This window comes from Ambystoma mexicanum, chromosome 5p (genome assembly GCF_040938575.1).
Source record: "Ambystoma mexicanum isolate Mex_15411 chromosome 5p, UKY_AmexF1_1, whole genome shotgun sequence".
Classification (NCBI taxonomy): Eukaryota; Metazoa; Chordata; class Amphibia; order Caudata; family Ambystomatidae; genus Ambystoma; species Ambystoma mexicanum.
In genome coordinates, this window is record NC_090930.1 from 849,574,963 (window position 1) to 849,596,037 (window position 21,075).

Consider the following 21,075-nt stretch of genomic DNA (forward strand, 5'->3'; position numbering starts at 1 on the left):
GCCAGTACCCTGTTTATTGAGGCAGATGCCTCTTGGCCAATCTAAAGACCCTCCAAAACCTTATAAACTCCAGACCTACACCTAACCCCTCAGCGACAAATTCCACGTATGACCATTTGACCCAGTCAACTGGCCTCATTACGAGTCTGGCGGGAGCTGTGCTGGTAAAACCGGCAGGCTTTCACCGGACTCGTGCATTTTTCTGGCACCTGGCTCCACGAAAACGCTGCAGTATTATGACCCTGGTGTTCCTGGTAGTCAGGCGCTAGGAAAAATGTTAATCCCCATTCCCATTTGAGTCCCATGGGAATGGGGATGACAGAAGCACCAGCACCGTCGATAACGGTGCTGGTGCTTCACGCAAAGTCTGCAGGCAGCTGCCGTCCCACCCGCCAGGCCTGACCTGGCGGGCAGGACAGCAGCTGCCCGCAGACTCGGAGTGTGCGGTCCGGTAATGTCTTCTACAGAATCAGTGGCTATAACCACAGCAACTTATTCTCTCTGCAGCCAAATAGCTAATATTTCCAGGCCGAGCATGGTACTGTTAATGCCATACCTGCCCTTTATTAAAAACCTTATCCAAAATAGTTGCATCAATGCTAAGACTAGAACTCGTGCAGGTACACTCCATCTTTTTCAGTCTGCTAGCTAGGGGTTTAAAATACTTCTCTCAATGCTGCTAGAGTGTTTGGCTGCTGTGCAAATGTTCTGTTTCGGATTGCACATCTCTTAACGGGCAGAGTAATTACTGGTAATCTTTATTACTCTGGTTCCAGGTCTTCTTAATGGCAGTCCTTACTTATATGAGACATCCACCTCCAGACTCTACCTTCTCCCCTTTCCAAACTATGAAATTAGAAAGACTAGAGAAATGGGAACCTATTCCCCCCTTTATTTCTATTGCATATTGTGGCCCCACCAATTCTGTTCCCCCAACCCCATGCACAGGTTCTGAGCTATCAATGTATATCTGGGTGGGTAAGCATAATGAACATTATCTGTAAGTAATTGTCACATTAGCTCCTTGTTTATCTAGCTCATCACAGTCTTTCCTTACGTGAGGATGTGCCAAGCAGTATTCAAAGTAAGAAGTCACATCATACTTCCTTGTACAGACCACCAGTGGATTACCCGACCAGACAAATTGAAGAAAATCTGAGTGAGCCAAGTGAAAGCCTGGCTTGCCACCGGAATAGAAAACATAATGAGTGTGCCAATGGATGCTGAAGACACCTGCCTGCACCCTGTGTCCCCACTCCATTAATTTGCAAACAGTGAATTGTGGCCAGCTGAAGGCTAGTGGTGTAGAAATGTCAACACAATCCCATGAAAACAAGGACAGAAGGAACAGTCCCAAACCCAATCAACCCAGAAAACCACTTCAGATCTGCTGTCCAAGCCTTGGTCCTCTCCCACCTGAATTGTGGAAATGCCCTTTTGGAAGGCCTTCCGGTGACTACCCTGGCACTCCTGAGTTGTGTCCTACATGCTGCAGCACGTCTCATCAAAGGACTCCACAAATTCGAACACATCACCCAGACCCCCATTGAACTGCACTGTTTCCAGATGCAAGCCTGTATCAACTTCTAATCCTACTGCACCATTTACAAGGATGGTCACCTGGAAGTCCCCAAGCTACCTCACTGAGAAAGCCAGCATTTCGGGTGCAGGAAGTAAAGAACCAGAAGACAAGCCTTCTCTGTCTACACATCAAGACTCTGGAACCACCCCCATCATCATCAGACTCGCCCCCACCCTTCTACAATTCCAGGAGATGCTCAAGACCCTCCTCTTAGATCAAAGGCTCCTCCCTAACAGCTAGGTCCACACAACCTCCACTTCCCAACCTACCTGAGAGTGGGTAACAATAATAATAATAATAATAATAATAATAATAATAATAAACAATAGTTTTGCAGAATTGTAAAGCATGGAGTGAGTTTGTCATCTGAAATCCATGGCCCTTTGAGGCCAGGCCTAGGTAGTGGTCTGTTGTGTGGCACATTTATGAATCATGCAAGCATCAGAGAAGAGAGAAATACACAGAGTGTGGCAGTCAGGATGCAGGTGACTGCATAAAAAAAGCAAAAACCAGACAATACTCATCCTTTGAGTGCAGAGACCCACTAGACCAATCTAACAGGATAATGTTGGGAATCACCCAGGAGTCCCGCCCCAGGATTCTTCCACACCCCACCCTGCAACCACACTAGACTCCGTCTTACTTCCTGAAGCCATTGAACATCCCATTGGGAAGTAGAGGTGGGATGTGCCCAGAGATCCAAGAAGAAACTCACTTGAGGTTATCATCCCGGGAAATGGCATTTTAGAAGGCACCCGTTTCAAGCACGGCGCTTATAACACTGGGGCCATCAAGGAACAAAAAGCTCTGACCAAGCAAAGACACTTGGATCAATTCTGGCAGCACACGTATCGAGGACCACCCACAAGACAAAATCTTTGCGACAATCAGAAAAATGTGTATTCAACTCACCACTCCAACTGCCACGTACCTACGCGTGTTTCAAGAGTCGTCAAACGTTTCTGAGAACTAGGGTAAACAGACCTTTGGTTACAGGGATTTGATAGCTAGGACCAGAAAGCAGAAGCTTTGCCTCTCATAGCTAGTCACAGTGTGTCCTCTTTAGATTTTTAAATCCCATTCCAAAGGGTTTGTTCAGGATTTAGTCACCATTCCTACTCCTCCCAGATACTGTCCACTCGGATGAGTTCAACAACCTCAGGATTACGAGGTATACCATAGGAACGAAAGATTCTGAACATTGGGAAGATAATAAACCACCTATTCTGTCAACCTAATTTCTCTCATGAAGCCGGTGTACCTTCAGCTAATCCTTAGCTGACTGTTGGTCAACATCCAACATCAGGATTGGGGGGGAGTCTTCTGATACCCATCCCGTCCAGATAAACGGTTTAGGGGCATATTCCCCCTGGACACCTTGCTTCCACACCTTGCAGCAACATCCGGCATCTTGCAGATCCATATCCAAGGTCCCAGGTGTAAGATACTGACAGATAAGGAAACATTGTTGAATGAGACCTTAGTCAAAAGGCTACATGGTTGGATTGCAGTATAAACAGGAACACCATATCCCACTCCTAGGAGTAGAAGAACACTGCCAGTGGTACACAACTCGGGCTGTGGAAATGACAGGGGACTGCAGACTGAGGTACACTGAGGACCAAATATGGGACAAGATGCAAGGCTGACCTTGGGACCTACCACATGGGGTCAAACCGCAAGATAGGTTGTAATCTCAGAATGAAAGCTAGTTCCTGAGCACCCGCAAACCACTTAATTTGGAAGCCCCTAATCTTGGTCCACTGACCATGATGTGCCGGTAAAAAGGGTTCCAAAATGGCCATTCCATACAAAATGAACCCATGTGAAGGGATAATCCTTGACCTAGACACGAGACCTATTACCGCAGTCTTTGTAATGTTCTCTGAAAATGTATTACCCAGCGATTGGTATCAAGGTTCTTCCCAGTAAAAGCCTCCCTTGACTTGTAGCCCCACCACTACTAGACCCACCCAAAGTCGAAATGGCAAGGACCAGAAGTTGAGATTGCAGGGCAGAGGGGGTCGGGACAGTCGCCATAATGCCTTTCAGTCAGGGAAAGTATGAGGGCTTCACCGCTCATGGAAAAAATGAAAGCATGAAATGAGCTCTGGACACCATAGAGAGAAAAGAGACCTGTCTACCCCAAGACCTGGAGACAGAAGATGAGTCCTAATCATGTAAGTTTAGATTGTAATGCTTCCCTGCCTGCCCTCGGACTAGATCCAAAGGCCTGAGGCCGGTAGAATAATTCCTACATCCCGAATACACATGGATACCTGCTGGCTGAAAGAAATAACCCCTGGGACTAAACATTGGAAGAGCTGCAAAAACTATTTGAGCATCGACATAGAAGAGAAGAGGTAGAAACTCACTTGGCTAGCCCATTTGCGGACACTCCACCTTTGGCAGTCCGCACTCACAGCTGAAGAGTATTACTGATTTGGTGGTTGATATTGTGCTGCACACTAGAAATTCCTGTTTCAGTGCACTTGGTAACAGGTTTCACTAATTACCACCATTGTTCCCCATATTTGTAACCCTCAATTCATTACCTCAGAAGGATGAAGGTGTCAGTCTGCCTAGAGTAGTACCAAACCTTTATTCAAGTGGCAGCTCTCCCTCACCAGAGGCACGCTCTCTGTGGGTAGAGCTATCCCATCCTTCACATTGACCCCAAATTATTAGAGTGTGGCACTGTGAAGTGCTAGGACCCCTATTAGGAAGAAGAAATGAACCTGCCCCACGGTAAGAGGAAGCATTGCCTCTGAATCTAAGCACATCCCCTCCTGATCCCTCATGTGAGGTGGGGGCGTCGGTCAGACGTATCTCCATGTTTAAATGGTATGCAGTGATAAAATCGCAGTAAAAATGTCACCTGTAAAAAAAATTGCTGCAAAAATGCTGTGGTTTGACCCGGTAAAGGTGTACCCCATTATACCATTTAAGGGGAGCGGGGGTTGCGGGGGTATTCCCTGCTCCCCTTAAATGGTATAATGGTTCCGGGGGTTGCGGGGTTGTCCCCTGCATCCTTTACATTGATTACGGTGGCAAAAACACAGCCGTTTTGCCGCAGTATTTTGTAACCACAGCCATTTCTGACACGATTTTAACACATGGAACCGTTTAGATGGGAGTGTAGAGGAGGTCCCAAATAAAACCTGCACTCCAGTCACCCACTTTGAAGTACCAGGAATGTTCACAGCAAAATATGTGACGTATGATGAGCAGATAAATCAGCATAGAGCCGTAGTAGGGCTCTGCCCAGTACCTATCAGAAGAGCAACACCTATTGAAGTACCGATACCAAGAAAACCATGGACAGTATGGTAACCATTAAGGAAATCTTACCAAAAAATGAGACGAAATGAAGATTGCCCAAGTACAGTCCCGGAAGAAACCAAAAAGGTCTTAATGGAAGACGAATGGTGATGTCACAAGGACCCGACTGACGTACAAGTAGAAGAAATGACAACCCGAGAATGACACCCAGAGACGTAATGCCATGAATGATATTGTGAATCTAAAAGGGGAGAACGATGTTGAAATACAAAGAAGCTTAAGCTGTAAACAGGATGAAGATATTTAACCAGCTAACACCTGTAAATATGCTTGGAACCGCAAGAAGGCTAAGAAAAAAATGCAGCTTGCAATGCTAAGTAGAAGAATAGTGCAGCAAGCACCATTATACATAATCTACCTCAAAACAAAGCACAGTATTATAAGTGTAATTCCACTTTGCAAACAAAGAAGAATCAACCCAGGTTACTAAAGGCCAAATGAGCAGAGACTCATATTCTAGCAAAACGAGAAGAGACGGCTGAATCGAAACTCGGCAGATGCAACTTGTGCCAGGGGAGCCAAGGTCATACCAATAAAAAGAACAAACAGTAGCTACATATAATTGAAATTTAAGAACAGAATATCCTGTCTCTGAAAGGTCAAGATAAGGCGGCGTAGGCAGGTGGAAAGCTGAATAAGAATCAAATGCACATATTGAGAGAAACTAGACAAATTCACGGTGTGGGAAGCACGTGACCATCCAAGCGAGGAGAAGCACGAGTTCACACCTACGCTTGGCATCTGCCCAGGCAGAGATATCGGAACTTTCACAGACAGAAGATGCAGTTTCGAGGCCAACCACTGTAACATAATTGACACATAGTTGTTGAAGTGATGATCGATTGTAACCTTAATTGGAGAAAGGCTGGGTAACTAGGGGGCACCCTGCACCTGGCTGACCATTCTGCGTGCTGCTAAGCAAAGTGGAAATTTACGCATGGGGTTGGTGCCAACCCAATCACAATGGACCAAATAATTGAGGGTCCTATAGTTAGCAGAACCAAGAGACGTCGTACTTTAAGTGACATCTACAGTAGTCATCTTTGAAGGAAGGGCTTAGACGCCCACCTGACAGTGTTTGCCCAATCCCCTGAATCCGTTACCATATACAGATAAAGTACCTATATTAAAATGACATTTTCCTAACCAATAGAATTGCATATTAACTTTTGAGTGTTATACGTCAATTGTGACGAGTTTCCAGTATAAATGCTATGATTTTTATGAAGTTCATTGGAGTTGCAGCAAGAAGGACGATCGCATCACTGCTGATTTCCATGACTCCCCGTTTTTTGTACTTGTCATTAAACGGACTCCCTTTGCCAAACCATTGAGTTGTCCTTATTGATTGGTGTTGGGGTAATAAATCTGCACCCCCATCCATCTCAAGGGTGCAGCTATCTCGTCTGAAAGTACGTTCGGAGCAAACCTCGGCTCTATGGGCCGGCCGGGGTTCTCCGGAGTACAGGAGGATGTGTGAGCTTCACATTTAGGGGCATGCTGGAAACTTTTGATGCCCAGGAGTCAACACCTAGATCTGAGGCTCAATGACTAGTAGAGTAACTCTGACCACTGATCTGATTTCTAGTGTGGCTCTCGGTACCAAAGACAACATCACCCAAGTAGGAACATAAATTCTTCTAGGAGGACCACCTGGGATAAACTCAAGATAGGCCAAAGGAAGTAGTGTATGGAAACCGATCGGGCACCAGGACCTGTCATTGGCTTGCTAGCTCCAGGAAAGTTTACCTGGTGCTGCTGGAGCAGTGGTCATGCTTGATGACAGAAGAGTGGCAGTAATCACCCATCCAGCCTCCTAGGGAAATTTAGCACCTGCTGGCCTAATTAGAGGAAAAGACCCATACGCCAAGTCGTCTGCTTCTCCATTTGGGGTGGAAACACCACTGATCCATTATCAGGGATGACTGAAACAGAATATCCTGAATGGCTGGCCTTCCACATTCCTAAGATTTCAATATTTGTGTACCAGATGGTGAAGCACTGTATGTTTAGATAAATTAAAAGAATTCGTCACACTCTCAACATCCCACTGTTAGCAGGTGATTCCTCAAATGGGCCTGTGGTGCATACATTGGGCCTGACTTGCTGCGTAAGCCTGGAAATGCCACTCAAAGCTTTGTAATATAGCTTTATAGACCTGCAGCGAGGGCCGTACCGGGCGTTATGGGCCCTGAAGACTGAGTTAATGGCCCCAGCAAAGCAAGGGCCTTTAATGAGGTATGAGGAACCATAACACCCGGTACGGCCCTCGCTGCAGATCTATAAAGCTACTAGAACACCCTCACTGTTTAATTAAAGTTGAATAAATGAGGTATGTTTAATTGAAGTACAAAAAATTGCAAAATGGTAAATAAATGTTGCAGGCATGTTTTGTACTTCAATTAAACATGTTTCTTGGGTGGGTGGTGGAAGGTGCTAGTGCGGGAAGAGTATGGTTCTAAAGTGGATTTAAGTGTGGGTATGTTTGCCCCCTATTCAAATTAATTTTACTTCAGGTGTGCTTCCCCCACTCCCCCACTCCACAAATGTTAGGCGGTACCTACTCCACACAAATATGCAATTAAATACACTTCTACAAGCTCAACATGAACATACATTCACTTAACAGCCAATTCATTTACTTACCTTTCTGTGCACTTTTCCCCATTGACATTTTTAGGTTCCACTGAACATTCATCAGTGCCTGCAACAAATCCTCTCATTTCCTTGGTACATATAAAGTTCTCCATGTGTTCCCTCTTACGCTGCACTGCAGCTCATGTCAGCCTCATTTTAATTTGAAAAGCAGGCAAACTGTTTTCTTTCATTTCCTTTCATTATTTCAGGTCCGTGAGCAGGGACGTCATTTAGGGGTCACCAGAGGTCGCAACAGTGACCTCTGGGTTCTGCTTGCGCCCTCTGTGGTCTCCCTTGCAACCTCTATAAAAAAAATGTAACAAAAAGTATTTCTTTAATTTTTTGTTATTTTTCATTTTTGTAATGCGAGCTCCTGGGCTGTGGCCAGCACCATGTGGCTCTTTACTTCTCTAGTGGTCGGCTTTCTTGTTCAGGCCACTTAAAAAAAAGAAGAAAAATAAGAACAGGAGTTCCACAAGTCTAACACTTTCAGCACTGACCCTAAATAAGAACGAATAGGAATACAAATAAGGTGCCTTTCTGGAATTCTATACAATAATGAGTACCAACACAGGTTGGGTGATGTTGTATGTATATTTTCTCTATATAAAGCGCTTAAGCGTAAGTACTATATAATAACACATCATTATTATTTGGCCATGGACGTCTGCTTCCATTCACAGTAATTTGGTAATATGGGCCTATACACACTGATCTTAACGATACATATGGCAATCCTTTCTTGTATGAAATGTACATCACATTATAGTGATATCGTCATCATATTTTTCGTAGTGTACAATGCTATGTGATGCCACTTACTGTTTTGTCAACGGGTGAAAGGTTGTGTTCCAACATTTCCCGCGATATCACTTTGGAGTGGGGTCAAATGACATCACTTCCTGTGATGTCATCAGGGGGTCAAAGGTCGTGTGACGTCACTTCTGCTACCCCTGGCATTTTGGTGAAATGAGTCCCTGTCCGTGAGCCTGACACTTGGAAAGCGTTTCCATTGCTTTCCTTGCTTTCCTGCACTTGTGTGCTCCTACGTGCACACGTTGCTCTGGGAACGTGTATTTCGGAACGGAAAGTTAACTCTTTCCGTTCCAGAATACACATGCAAAGCAAAGTGTCCACTTTTCTAAGCTTCCCCGCCCGCCACCTGCTTTGTTGCAGCCCAAACTATGGGCTGTAATCAATCTGAGGGCTATATCAGTGCGTATAGCCCGCAGATTGACAAATCAGAGTCCTAGAAACACCACTAGGGTGTTCTAATAAACATTATTCGGATTCAATACACTTTCCCTATTATGGGTCTGGAAGGACAATTTAGAGATTAAGTGCACTCTCCCTTCTGGAGGGTGGAGATGGGAGAAAGAAAGAGGCTGACAGAGATATTAAGAAAGAAGGCTTGGAGAGGGTTTGGAGTGCGTGGCAAGATGAGGGAAAGATAAGGAGGCAGAATAAATAAGGGAGAGACAAGACGTAAGGGCAGGGACAGAAAAGAAATGGGGGACACTGCGCGAGATGTACATATTTTTTTAATAATAAGTTGTGAACGAGGCAATTTGTACAGTGAGATACCTCAGTGGTGTGGGAATCGATATGTCGTTAAATGGCACTAGGGTCGCTGGTGCTCCAAGCAGCGTTCCGCTACTTAAGGAAACAGACAGAGGGTTTCAACAGCACATGCACTGTTTGTGGAACCCACTGACACCAATATTTCTGCAGTGAAAGGAAAGAATATGCAGGCGACATCCTCATTTTGAAATGTGGACTAGATTGCAGCAAACACTGTCATCTCAGAATACAAAGAACAATCACATTTTATAGTAACAAAAGAATGATTAAAAAGCCTTTGTATGGGAAAGACTCTAGTAGAGCTCACTGAATACAAATCTATACATATATTTGTGAAAGTGTGTTTGTATGTTCGGGGTTGGCTCCAGACCCTTAACAGCTGGTAGGATGAAACGTTGCCCCAAGGTGGGCATACCAGTCTGGGGTGTACTGGCGATAGTGAAATCTGACCAACACCACCTATTCACCCTGCAGCGGGGTCCGGCCCTGTGCTATCAGTATAGGCGATATCGGGAGATTGATGATTCTGTAACTTTTCCAAAAATAGGAAGTTAGGACACAAGGTCGGCATACCAGTCTGGGGTGTACTGGCGATAGTGAAATCTGACCAACACCACCCATTCGCCCTGCACAGGGCGGGTTCTGGCCCTGTGCTATAAGTATAGGCGATTTCGGGTGATTGCCGATTCTGATTTTTTTAGAAAAATAGGAAGTTAGGACACAAGGTCGGCATAACAGTCTGAGGTGTACTGGGGACAGTGAAATTTGATCAACCCCATCCATTCTCCCTGCACAGGGTGGTGGCCAGCCCTGTGCTATCAGTGTAGGCGTTTTCGGGTGATTGCCAATTCTGATTTTTTTAAAAAAATAGGAAGTTAGGACACAAGGTCGGCATAACAGTCTGAGGTGTACTGGGGATAGTGAAATTTGATCAACCCCATCCATTCTCCCTGCAGAGGGTGGTGGCCAGCCCTGTGCTATCAGTGTAGGCGTTTTCCGGAATTTGACGATTCTGCGATTGTTGGCTCCAGCTCCACAACAGTTGGTGGGATGGAATTTTGCACAGGGGTCAGCATACCAGTCTGGGGTGTACTGGGGATAGTGACATTTGACCAACCCCATCCATTCGCCCCGCACAGGGGTGGAGCGGGGCCCTGCCCTGTGTTGTCAGTGTAGGCGATTTCGAGAGATTGCTGATTTTGCGATTTTTCAAACTTTTGAATTTATGACACAATAAAACATACAGAAGACTATATCAGACCCCCCTCCCTCTGCCCCCACATGGCTACAGACCCGGGAAAAGCTTGGGGGTACCGCTAGTAATTAATATCAGCTCGGTCTAATTGAAACATGTTGCAACTGTGCTCTCTACAGGCACTTTTCTGTCCAGCACAAGCTGCCTTTTTTTTGCAGTGCATCCTCCTTTATATACATTTCTACCATTGCATGAAAACAGGCAGGGTAACCTGAGCATATGGAAACTGGGAATGGGAAATCACAGAGAACCATGTGCAAGGCCAAGAAGCTGGAAAAGGCCTAAAAAATGTACCATCCGCCATCCCTCAGACATTGAACATAATCTGCAGTGTCAGTCTGGAATGGCCAAACTTCCCACAGTGAATGTGTGCACATGTACCGATGTTAGGTTAGCTTAAAGGGTAAGTGTTAGGGAGAATTCTCAAGAATGACTAATTTCCCTTACCTATTGAGCCCCTCAGCACCTTTTCTGGATTTCTAGGATTTATTTATTTCACCTGGTAAGAGTGTGAGCCCTTTTTTCCCATTCTTACATGTGTTTTGCTGTGTGTGTTTAACACTTTTGTGTTCATAGACAGTGGAGCCTCACCTACTCCACAGGCATCATCTTTTTACTGCGTATTACACAGCACCTTCAGTGCAGTGACACAGAGTTGTCTTTTAGACTTCCCAACTCAGACTCCATTTTCTGGGACTGACTACTGTCTCCCAGAACACATAAAGTTGCCATTAACTTTATTAGCCTCTGCAAAACCACAGACCTAGTACAAACCATCTTACATGGAGTATTGATAAGGGTTAATAATTATCCCTTTTTGTCTGTTTCTCTTGGAGAATTGTTTTGCTCCCTTTTCATCAAGACTTGGCTGATGGCAGTGGTAACTACCCTATTTTTCCTACCGCGGTTATCTTAAATAACATTGGTATTGTTTTAGGCTATCTTGGTAGCCTCGAACTTAAACCCGCTAGACCATATTTGTTTTATTACGGTTCCGGATGGGTTTATTCACCATTTCTTTTTGTAAAAGTCTTTCTTTGTGTTTTACTCTGCGCGCCAAACCAGGTCTGATTCCTTTGTTCACTGTCTTTTCGCGTGCATATATGCAGAAGCCCTCCTTAGGCACTTGTATGTCTGGGGCTGACAGGATGTGAGGGAGGGGTTTAGGATTCCCTGCACAGGGTCTCCTTGGAGACCCATGTCGCACTCTGAAATGATTGGCTGTGGTGACTGTCCTGGCGGGACAGCCACCCTGCTGTGTGATTGACAGCCAGGCTGTGTGAATGGGGGAAAACTGCATAAAAAGCAGGTCTCTGGGTCTGCAAAGGCAGAGTCACCACTGGAATGAAAGAACCAACGAGGAGCTGACGGAAGAGGACCCCTACCACGACTGAACCACCCGGTGAAGCCCTGCTGCAGGTCTGACTCCTCGAACTCCAATGACAGAGAAGATCCTCCAGGAATCTTCTTCCCCTGAGCTGGTGGGACCAACCAGTTCACCCAAACTGCAAGCCAGGACTCCCGCCTCTGGTCGAATTCACTGTACAGAGCTACAGTGGGCCGGATAACCAGGAAGGTCGGACCCTGCTTGGGTTTTAAGGAGCGCACCTTTTATTTGTTGCTTTGCTCTGCTGCTTGTTTCTTCCCTGGGTTTGCAGGACCCTCCAGTCTTCCTACTTCATGTCAGTCTGACAGTCGCTTCAGGAACCGGGAGTCTGCAGGAACTACCTGGAACGTCCGCTTGAGCTACAGCTTCTTCTCCATTTAAAGGTACTGTGCAAATCCGGTTGTGCGTTTCGTTCACCAATCCGAGGTGACGAAACCTTTCACCAATCCGAGGGCTTGTCCTTCTCTTCTCTTTAAACTAACTTTTCTGCTGACCAACTTTGTCTGGAACTCTTGGCAAAGACTTAATCGCAAACTACCCTGAACTGTGTGATCTTGAGCAACAGACTTTTGTCCTATTGACTTTGGCCCTAAGCCTATTTTATTTGATTCCTACACTGTAGTTCCTCTTTCTAGATTGCCCTGCTTACTTCCCTGTTGGTGCTGCTCAATGTTAGCCTAACTTTGTTTTTCCCTCCCTTTTTAAATTACTGGAGTGCCATTTTGCTCACACTTAATTTTGAGTTTAAACGTGTCCAGCATCTATTGAGAGTGGTGTGCTGTATTGGTAATGTGATTTTTCAACTGCTTTACTTTAGTGAAATGTTATACAACTGATGTGTAAAGAAATGTATATTCTTTTACTCAGAATCCTTGAGTCAGTGTTTGTTTGAATCATAGTAATTGCTGTCCTTTGTCTAACTATTTGATACTGCTCACTTACTCTTGAGATAGGTCTGGCTGCTCAGCCATCGCTACCACTTTTACTGTGTAGTACAGGCTTGTCTTGTACCAAAGGTGAATTTGTACTGTCACTTGTAGTCTTAATTGTGTGTGGTGTTCCCAAAGGGTACTGCATATAATTCTGCTCATATAATTCAAGCTCTTGCCTCAAATACCTGCAGCCCACAGACATGGGTTAAAATCCCAGCATGGTTTTTCCAGCACTTTATTCTTCTGGGGTTGTTAAAAATAGTTCCAAAAAAGTGTTGATTTATAGCACTGATTATTGCAGCGCTCAGAAGTGGGATGAATTTAGCATGAGGCGCTATGTAAAAAGTGACATTATTCTATATCCGACACCTCTTCCAGCCTTTGTGACTGCTGTACAGTGATTTGCAAGTTAGTAAAATTTTAATTTTACTCTCTGGATACATAAAAAAAACCTGTATTGTATAATGATAATAGTCACACCACCATCTTTTATGTCACTTCAGTTATTTACTAGATACCAGTCTGCCTAATTGAGATGGTTTTTTTTCTCCCAGTGACTCAGCCGCCTCTGGTGTCTAAATATATCTCAATCCTTGGAAGTTGAAGTGCGGATCCTCTGACCATAGCTCTCAAGTGACTCCTTTGGATGGTCCAATGATGATTCTCAATTAAATGGCTCTTCAATCAACCTTTTCTCGCTGTGAACCTGTGACCCTTCCAGATATTCCTTCTGCGCTTTGACTTTGTCTGGGATCGCTGTGGGATGTGTCAGCATGGGAGTGATTTCATAGAAATGAATGGATGCAATCTGGGTTGATTAAGAATATGTCTTAGTCATGCCTGTGTATTACAATAGAAGCAGTTAAAACAAAACAAAAAATATCAAATAGGATTACAAAACTGCAAATATTCCCTAAAGAAATGTAATAATTTTCAAGCACATTTTTAGGAGTGTAGACAGGGACGTCATTTCACCAAAATTCCAGGGTTAGAGGAAGTGACATCACTCGACACTTGACCTTTGATGACATCACAGGAAGTGATGTTGACCCCACCCAGATGTGTTATTTTATAGCACTTACACTTGAGCGCTTTATATAGAAAAAATATACATACAATATCACCCTACCTGTGTTGGTACTCATTTATTGACCTCAGAAGGATGAAAGGATGAGTTGAGGTGTTTAACAACAGACTAAATCAGTGACTCACCCCCTGAAGCGTGCCTGAATTAAACCTTTAATGAGTCTAGCAATTATGGTATAGAATTCCAGAAAGACACATTATTTGGTATTCCTATTCTTTCTTATCTAGGTCGCTGCTGAAATTGTTAGACTTGTGGAACCCTTGTCCTTTTTTTTTACATTTTATTTTGAGAGGCCTGAAAAAGAAACTCCAGAAGCAAAGAGCCACATGACGCTGGCCACAGCCCAGGAGCTTGCATTAATAAAATATATATATATATTTATTTAGGGGTAGCAAAGGAGACCCCAGGGGTAGAAAGGGAGAGTGTGACCCCTGGCAACCCTTAAATGACATCCCTGATTGTAGAAAACACGGAAAAAAATGGCATCTGTCCCTGCGATGTGACCAGAGGCGTGGCCGGGATTGTCTCACAAGTGGGGCCTGGAGCTAATGTAGTTGTGCCCACCGCGGTAACGTTAACATCTGTAAATGCCCACACAGCGCTGCTGAGTGGCCATTTACAGGTTTTGGGTGCACTCTGCCCGCTCATGCCCTACCCTGTCTATGCCTCTGGTCATGTGACTGACATGCATGGGACTCACTGCAACCACAAGCCTGGTACCTGGATGAAGCCTGTCATTGTAATGTATGATGCTTTTACAATATAATTGCATTGGGTCACACCGCAGCACGTGCACATGCCCCTCCACTAAATGCAGGTCGGGTGCCAGAGTTCACGAAGGCCATGTCCTGCAAGGCTTCAATGGTTTTTCAGTGCAAGTGGTTAATGGTAATTAAGTGAGTTACTCATGGGAGACCTTCAAGTCTAGTGTTGCTTGAACAAAAAGGTAACCTTTTTATCGTAGGTTATGGTAATTATACATGCGGCATGTTTATTATATCACATCTGTTATTTACACATTACTAGGCTGTCTAATTTACGAAATTGTTTCCCAAGGCTTGCCTTGAGATTTGGCTCTTAGGGCCAAGCCAGACTTCTGGCGCGGCTCTGGCTCACCTCTCCCTATACATTTCCTGGTTTGCACACCTCTATTTGCAACCCATGACCTGAGGTCCACTGAGATCCATGAAGATTAAGAATTTGTGTGGTTTGCCTAGTGGTACATACCCATACACTCCCCTGCACCTTTGAATCTGCCAATCAGCGTTTAGGGGAGGAGCATTTGAATACTTGAACACTTACGGACACTCTGAGCTGCTGACAACTTGTGCCTGTCCAGCATTGCTCCTGCTGCCTTGCTCAACACTGCTATGACTGCAAAGGGACAAAGCTATCTACACGCCAGATCGCTCCATTTCCTGCGCATGTGCAGAGAGTAAATCAACTAGAAGGTAAAACATGAAACAGAATGATTTAGTTTCGCACACCTGAAACATCACGAACTGCCTACCATTATCCGTGACTTTAGTGGATGCAACATACACTTTTACTATTCTGAGAAGCAGAAATAGCACACACTACCCAGCATTAACCACAAACTAAGTGAATGTAAATACGCTTTTAATATTCTCATAGGTGAACCACCAGACTGGTCACAGCATTCGTGAATGAAGTGAACGCAAAACACACTATTAGGGCCCGATTACTGGAATTATTTGCATGGAAAAAAGGGTATTTATGTGCCAAAATGCGCATAAATCTGCGTTTGTCGATTCATGGAATCGAATGCGCTGTACTTTTCCTCGACTTGTGTGGAGTTCACGCAGGCTCAGCACATCTCTGTGAGCCGTCGAGGGCCTTGCGTGAGACTCCACGCAGATCACGGGCATGGCTTGCGCAGAGGGCTGGAAAGGGAGCAGAATACCAAAAATGGTGAAGAACTTGCTCAAAAATTGGCGTTACAGGGGCAGCCTGCAGGCAGTCCCTCACACGCCCACAATTGCGCAGCACAAGATGTATTCATGGATTCAATTGCACAACCTCTTGGCCGGGAAAGGCCACACAAGTCCTTCATACTATCCGCCACCCGAAGGCTGGCACAAGTACACTCGCGCTAGGATTCACAGCACGTTGGTGGGGTTGCATGTCGGATTATGGGGTGTGTGTACTCAACCAGGGTTCCCATCTAATTTAGAGGTGTGCGTACACAGTTAAACGGGGTGCAGGAATGGTTTACAGGGATTCGCATTCAGATTTCACGAGTAATTACTGAGTTACGAGTGTTTATACGCATGTTGTCGGGGTGCCAGGAACAATTACGGGGGACCCCAACCACGGCCCCTGAGATGCAGGCCTGCTTGCGGGGGAGCCCATGCACTGTTTGAAGGGTGCATGTATTTACGGCAGAGCGCGCATAGCTAGCTATTCTGACTGTTTATGCTTTGCATGTGGGCCTTTCGAGGGCGATCCAGCCGCTGCTTGGGATTACGGGTTACTTTATGCAGTAAATTTCATGAATACGCGGGGCGTGCATTTTTCATTCTTCGGGCAAGCTTGCGTAGTGTCCTACTCGGTGCACGGCACCTGCAGAATTTCTGCATTCATTTCCATGAATCAGACCCTTAGTAGTCTCAGAGCTGCCCGTCTTTAGTCTCAGAACTGCCCATCTTTATTCATGAATGAAGAGAAAGCGGAACACACTCTTAGTAGTCCTAGAACTGCCCATCTTTTGTCTCAGAAGTGCCTAGTGGAGATAATCCCATGTTTTCGTATATCATTCAATTCACTTAGGATATTGGTGCACTTTTAACTCTTTCTCAATAGCAAGTTTGTGTTTTTGGACCAGTGACCAGTGTTCTTTTGCAAAGATCCCAAAAAAACTTTTTAGAAAAAGGTACAAAGAACAAAAATTCCAGCTCTCTGCACAAAGGCGCTTTTTTTTAATTTTAACACGGTACATGGTTGCAAGACTGAACAAGTGTACTAAATGCAAAGATTCAACTATGTAGCAATCTTGGTGCATGTGTTAGGAAGGTGCAGTTTTCCACTTTAGTGTGAATATGATTATGATTGCAATTTAGTGTGCTATAGAAATCCAAATAAATTGCTAAATAAATAATTGATGAGGCAAAAAGGCAAAAGTCAGGTGTGTTTTGTAGTTTATGAACAAAATATGGCATCGTGCCACCGAGCTATGAATATTTGTACTTAAATCAGAGAACATCGCAGACCCGAGTCAGGTCTTCAGAAGCATGTTGCAGTGCATGAAGCAGACCTTTCCAAATCCAACGTCATTTAGACCCTTATGGCGACCACAGACGGCGAGAACGGCGGACTGATACAACAACACGCAAGTCATACATTTCTGAAGGTACAAACCTAAGACAACATATGGTGCTGGCCATCCTTATATGCGTCAAGTGAGGCCCAGCGCCATTGCCTTGCTGCAATTTCATAAGGCCCCGTTAGGGCTAGTCCCTGCACTCGAGGGAGCTCTGCCCGGACTTGAGAGGGGTCCTACTACTGATATCCTCTCACAAGCCATGTTCTCCCCTCCCTGTGCCTCCTGCCAGGAATACAGAGGAACATTCGGCAGGTGGCCACCTCTCAGCTTAGAGATGCAGAGAGCCCGGTGTGTCAAAGAAGGAAAAAACAGGCCCTTACCTTTGATGGCGGCTAAATACCCTCGCAGTTCTCTCTGAAGCCTTGAACCTTCTGTCTGTGAAAAGAAATACAAATGCATGTTTGTGGTTAAGAGGAGACACATCTATGTAAAACCAAACAAATTATTTAGTGGTATTGTGATGAATATCGTGACCCGGGGCTTCATGGATGGAAATATTGTTAAAACCGGGTGCCAACTTTTTCATGCTTATTGGAGCCCACATGCAGTAACACACAATACCATACCATTATTTAAACATGATCTGTGCTACATTCATATTTAACAGATCACAATAATGTAGGTATGTTAGTTTTGTATGTAGGCTTTCAAGCTGCCCTAACAATATCCAGGACAAGATTACAAAATATCATCACAAATGATTGGCGTTTGCTTCCGTGACCCATAGCAACACTCGCCTGATCCCTGCTACCGCTTCATGGAACTGCAGAGAAGATGAAATGGCGGGTGGCACCAGTTACTCATGAAATTCTAAACTACCATCCGTGAACAAGAAGGTTTACCCAGTAAACAATTGTGTTAGAAATACAAGAAATCGTTTTTTAGAACACACTTCATGACAGACTTCGGCTTCTAAGCGCTGGACATGGTATTGAACCCGTGCTTCTCGGAGCTGTCATGTTTCTAAGACAAGCCTTTTGCCCCTGAGCTACAGATGGCCCCCCGCCCAGTATATCCTAGTAGGTCACAGGGAAAAACCATCAAGCAAAGATTGGTACTAGCAAAAGGGCTCTTACGTTGCTCTTTAAATAGTAAACATCTAAAATGGAGGAAAGCAGATTTGCTGCCCGTTGCAGTTTTTTAAAAGGATTCTGGAAAGGGCAGAATAAATATGCTTAGCATTACAGTTACTTTTCTGTGCAGCGCCTCATTACAATAAAATTAAAAGAGACTAAATTCGGAATATCACTAAGATTTGAAGTCTTTATAATAATTACAATCTCGGGTTTAAATGAGCAAGTTTTCCGCCCTCGGTACAACACTCCAGTGCTTTTCGGCCCTCAACAAACACCATAACTAAAATGTATTTAAACAAAACATATTTCCCTCAAACTATATCTTTACGTCTGCCTAAAATTGAAGCCAAGAAGCATAACCTTTAACCCCAATGCACATGCATAGAAATGTAGGAATGTATACAGTAAAGATATCGACCAGACACATTCCCCCCAAACTCAAGGCCTGATGGGACTCATTTAAGGCACAATTGACAACTAAGAAAAGTAATCATTTTTCCACTGTTCCGCAAAACAATGATCCCGAGGCCACAGAGTCCATCCCCTTATCAATCACAACCCTGTGGGAGGGGACAGCCAATCAGGATGCTTAGAATGCGGTCTGTATTTAAGCATTATTACACGGGAGGGGTGGGGCATTACTGGGCCAGGTAATACCCCGGGTCATAGTTACACGTAATGAAGCCCCGCTGCATTACAAGGGCTGGGAATACCCCCGCACCCACTCCGCCTGTGTGATATTGCTATTAGTACCCCAGCAGGATTTGCCGGGGTACTAATAGTTTGTAATTTGCGAAACCGCAACTTAAAAAAGAAATGTGCCTGCAATGGATCGGGAGAAAGGGGCTATACGTAGGCACTTCTTCCTTTCCATGGAATAATTGCTGACGTCGGTGCTGCGCCGGAAACATTAGTGTTCCCGGCGCAGCCAACGGACAAGAAGGTAAGTGGGGAGGCAGTGTGGACTACCTATCAGGTTAGAAAAATGGGGTGGGGGCTAGGATGTCGGCCGCTGCTGCGCAGGAAAGCTGCTCTTACCTGAAATCCCGGCGAGGGAAGAGAGCGGCCACTGATCTTAGAAGGCTTGGAGCGGGAGCTTTGCCATGTGGCTGGGAGGCCACCACACCCCCTTCGCCGGGTACTAATTACCCATAAAAGGCCATGTTCCTAGCAGTCATAAAGCTGTGTGCCGCTCACTCCTTTGTGTCGCACTAGTGCTGCCTCCCTTCTGTCCCTTCAGCCACATGAGCAACTGCAAGCACTGGATGCATTAGTAAAGGCTCTATTTCTAAATTATCTTTATTAATGTTCATAATTCACACATTGAACAAAGAGAATCGATCATTAATAATATCAACTTTATTCGATATAATGGACCTCATTACGAGAAAGGAGGTAGAGGGTTAACGGCATCGGTAGTGCTGCCGGCCCCATTAACCCTTTACCGCCTCATTACGAGGTCTGCTCGCAGGACCCGCTAAGGACCTCTGGTAAAACAAGGCGTCCTTAGCGGCACCCACGAGCAGATCTGGATGCTAACAACGGGCCCGTGAGTAACAGGCCCATTCTTGGCATCTTCCCCATTCCCCATGAGCCCTATAGGGGCTCAAATGAGAATGGGGATGTAGCAGGTCCAGGTTCCTTGAATAGGGAAATACCGGGCCCTCCAAGATCAGAATGGCCCGGTATTTCCCCATTCCAGGAACCCGGTACCCGGTATGGGGGTAGCCATGCCACTAAAAGCGGCATGGCTACCTCCATACTGGTAATGAGGCCCAATATCATTGGATCCAACTATAACAGATGGATCACCATTAAGCAAATCTATAGTGCTGCCTCAAAGGTCCAAAACCAAAGTTTTGGAGGGTTGCGCGCATGAAGGTCCAGTCAACAGAATCAAAAGCCTTTTCAACATCTAAACTGGTCAAGGCAAAATGTAAGGATTTCAATTGACCAAGTCTAGCACCAGAAAACGCCTCCACAGATTAAGGGAAGTATTTCTGTCAGAAATTAAACCAGCTTGGTCATTTGTGATTAACAAAGGCGCAATTCTAGGCAGTCTGCCTGTGATCTTTTTACTCAGGATTTTCACATGTATTTTAAAAATAAAGGTCTATATGACTCACATTTGGTTCCCAGTTTACCTCCTTTTAATAGTAAAATAATAACTGTTTTCCCAATTGAGCGTGGCAAAGCTCCTCTTATTAATGCCTCTTTCTACTTATTAAGCAAATGTGGAATTAGCAACTCACTAAAGGTAGCGTAAAATCAGACTGGCAACTCATCAGCCTCAAAAGGGTCCAGCCCTTTAGGAAAGTCAATATAGCCCAGTGAATATCTTGTGTGATGATTGGTGCATCTAATAGATCGCCGTCTTCACAAAAAAAACAAGGCCGGGCAATCCTGTCCAAAAACTCTGCTCTGGTTCTGAGCACGATTTGATGCTAATGAGTACATCTCCTTCAACTTGTCATTTATCAGATAGGGATCAAAAGGAATAGACCCCTCCATTAATTATATACGAGTGATCAGCTATCTGGCCAGTGTTTTTGACACAATCCAGGCTAGTGCATTCCCTGATTTGTCCTCAAATTCATGGCAGAACCTGGTATATTTCATAAATTCAAACTTAATGAACTGCTCACGAGATAGATTTAAATCAATTCTTATTCTCAGCTAATTGCTTCACGGTGGTTGGATCTGTACTATGCCTTCTGTCAAGAATGTTTACTTTGTGTTCTTTGCCCATGATTTCCTTATTTAAGTTGGGCCTAACACCCCATGTTCTTGACATCACAATTTCCCCAATAGTGACTTTGAAGGATTCCCATAGCCTACTGACCCCACATTACT

At 44.8% G+C, this 21,075-nt stretch overlaps 1 protein-coding gene across 3 annotated transcripts in view; it reads right to left on the minus strand.

The window, feature by feature from the left end:
- The window catches only part of AMPH (amphiphysin), a 1,422,934-nt gene that overhangs the window by 871,632 nt on the left and 530,227 nt on the right, over window positions 1-21,075 (minus strand). For all 3 annotated transcript variants that reach the window (XM_069613278.1, XM_069613276.1, XM_069613275.1), the window contains exon 3: window positions 17,467-17,521. In XM_069613278.1, the coding sequence (XP_069469379.1) occupies window positions 17,467-17,521 (55 nt within the window). The remainder of the gene's footprint in view (window positions 1-17,466; window positions 17,522-21,075) is intronic.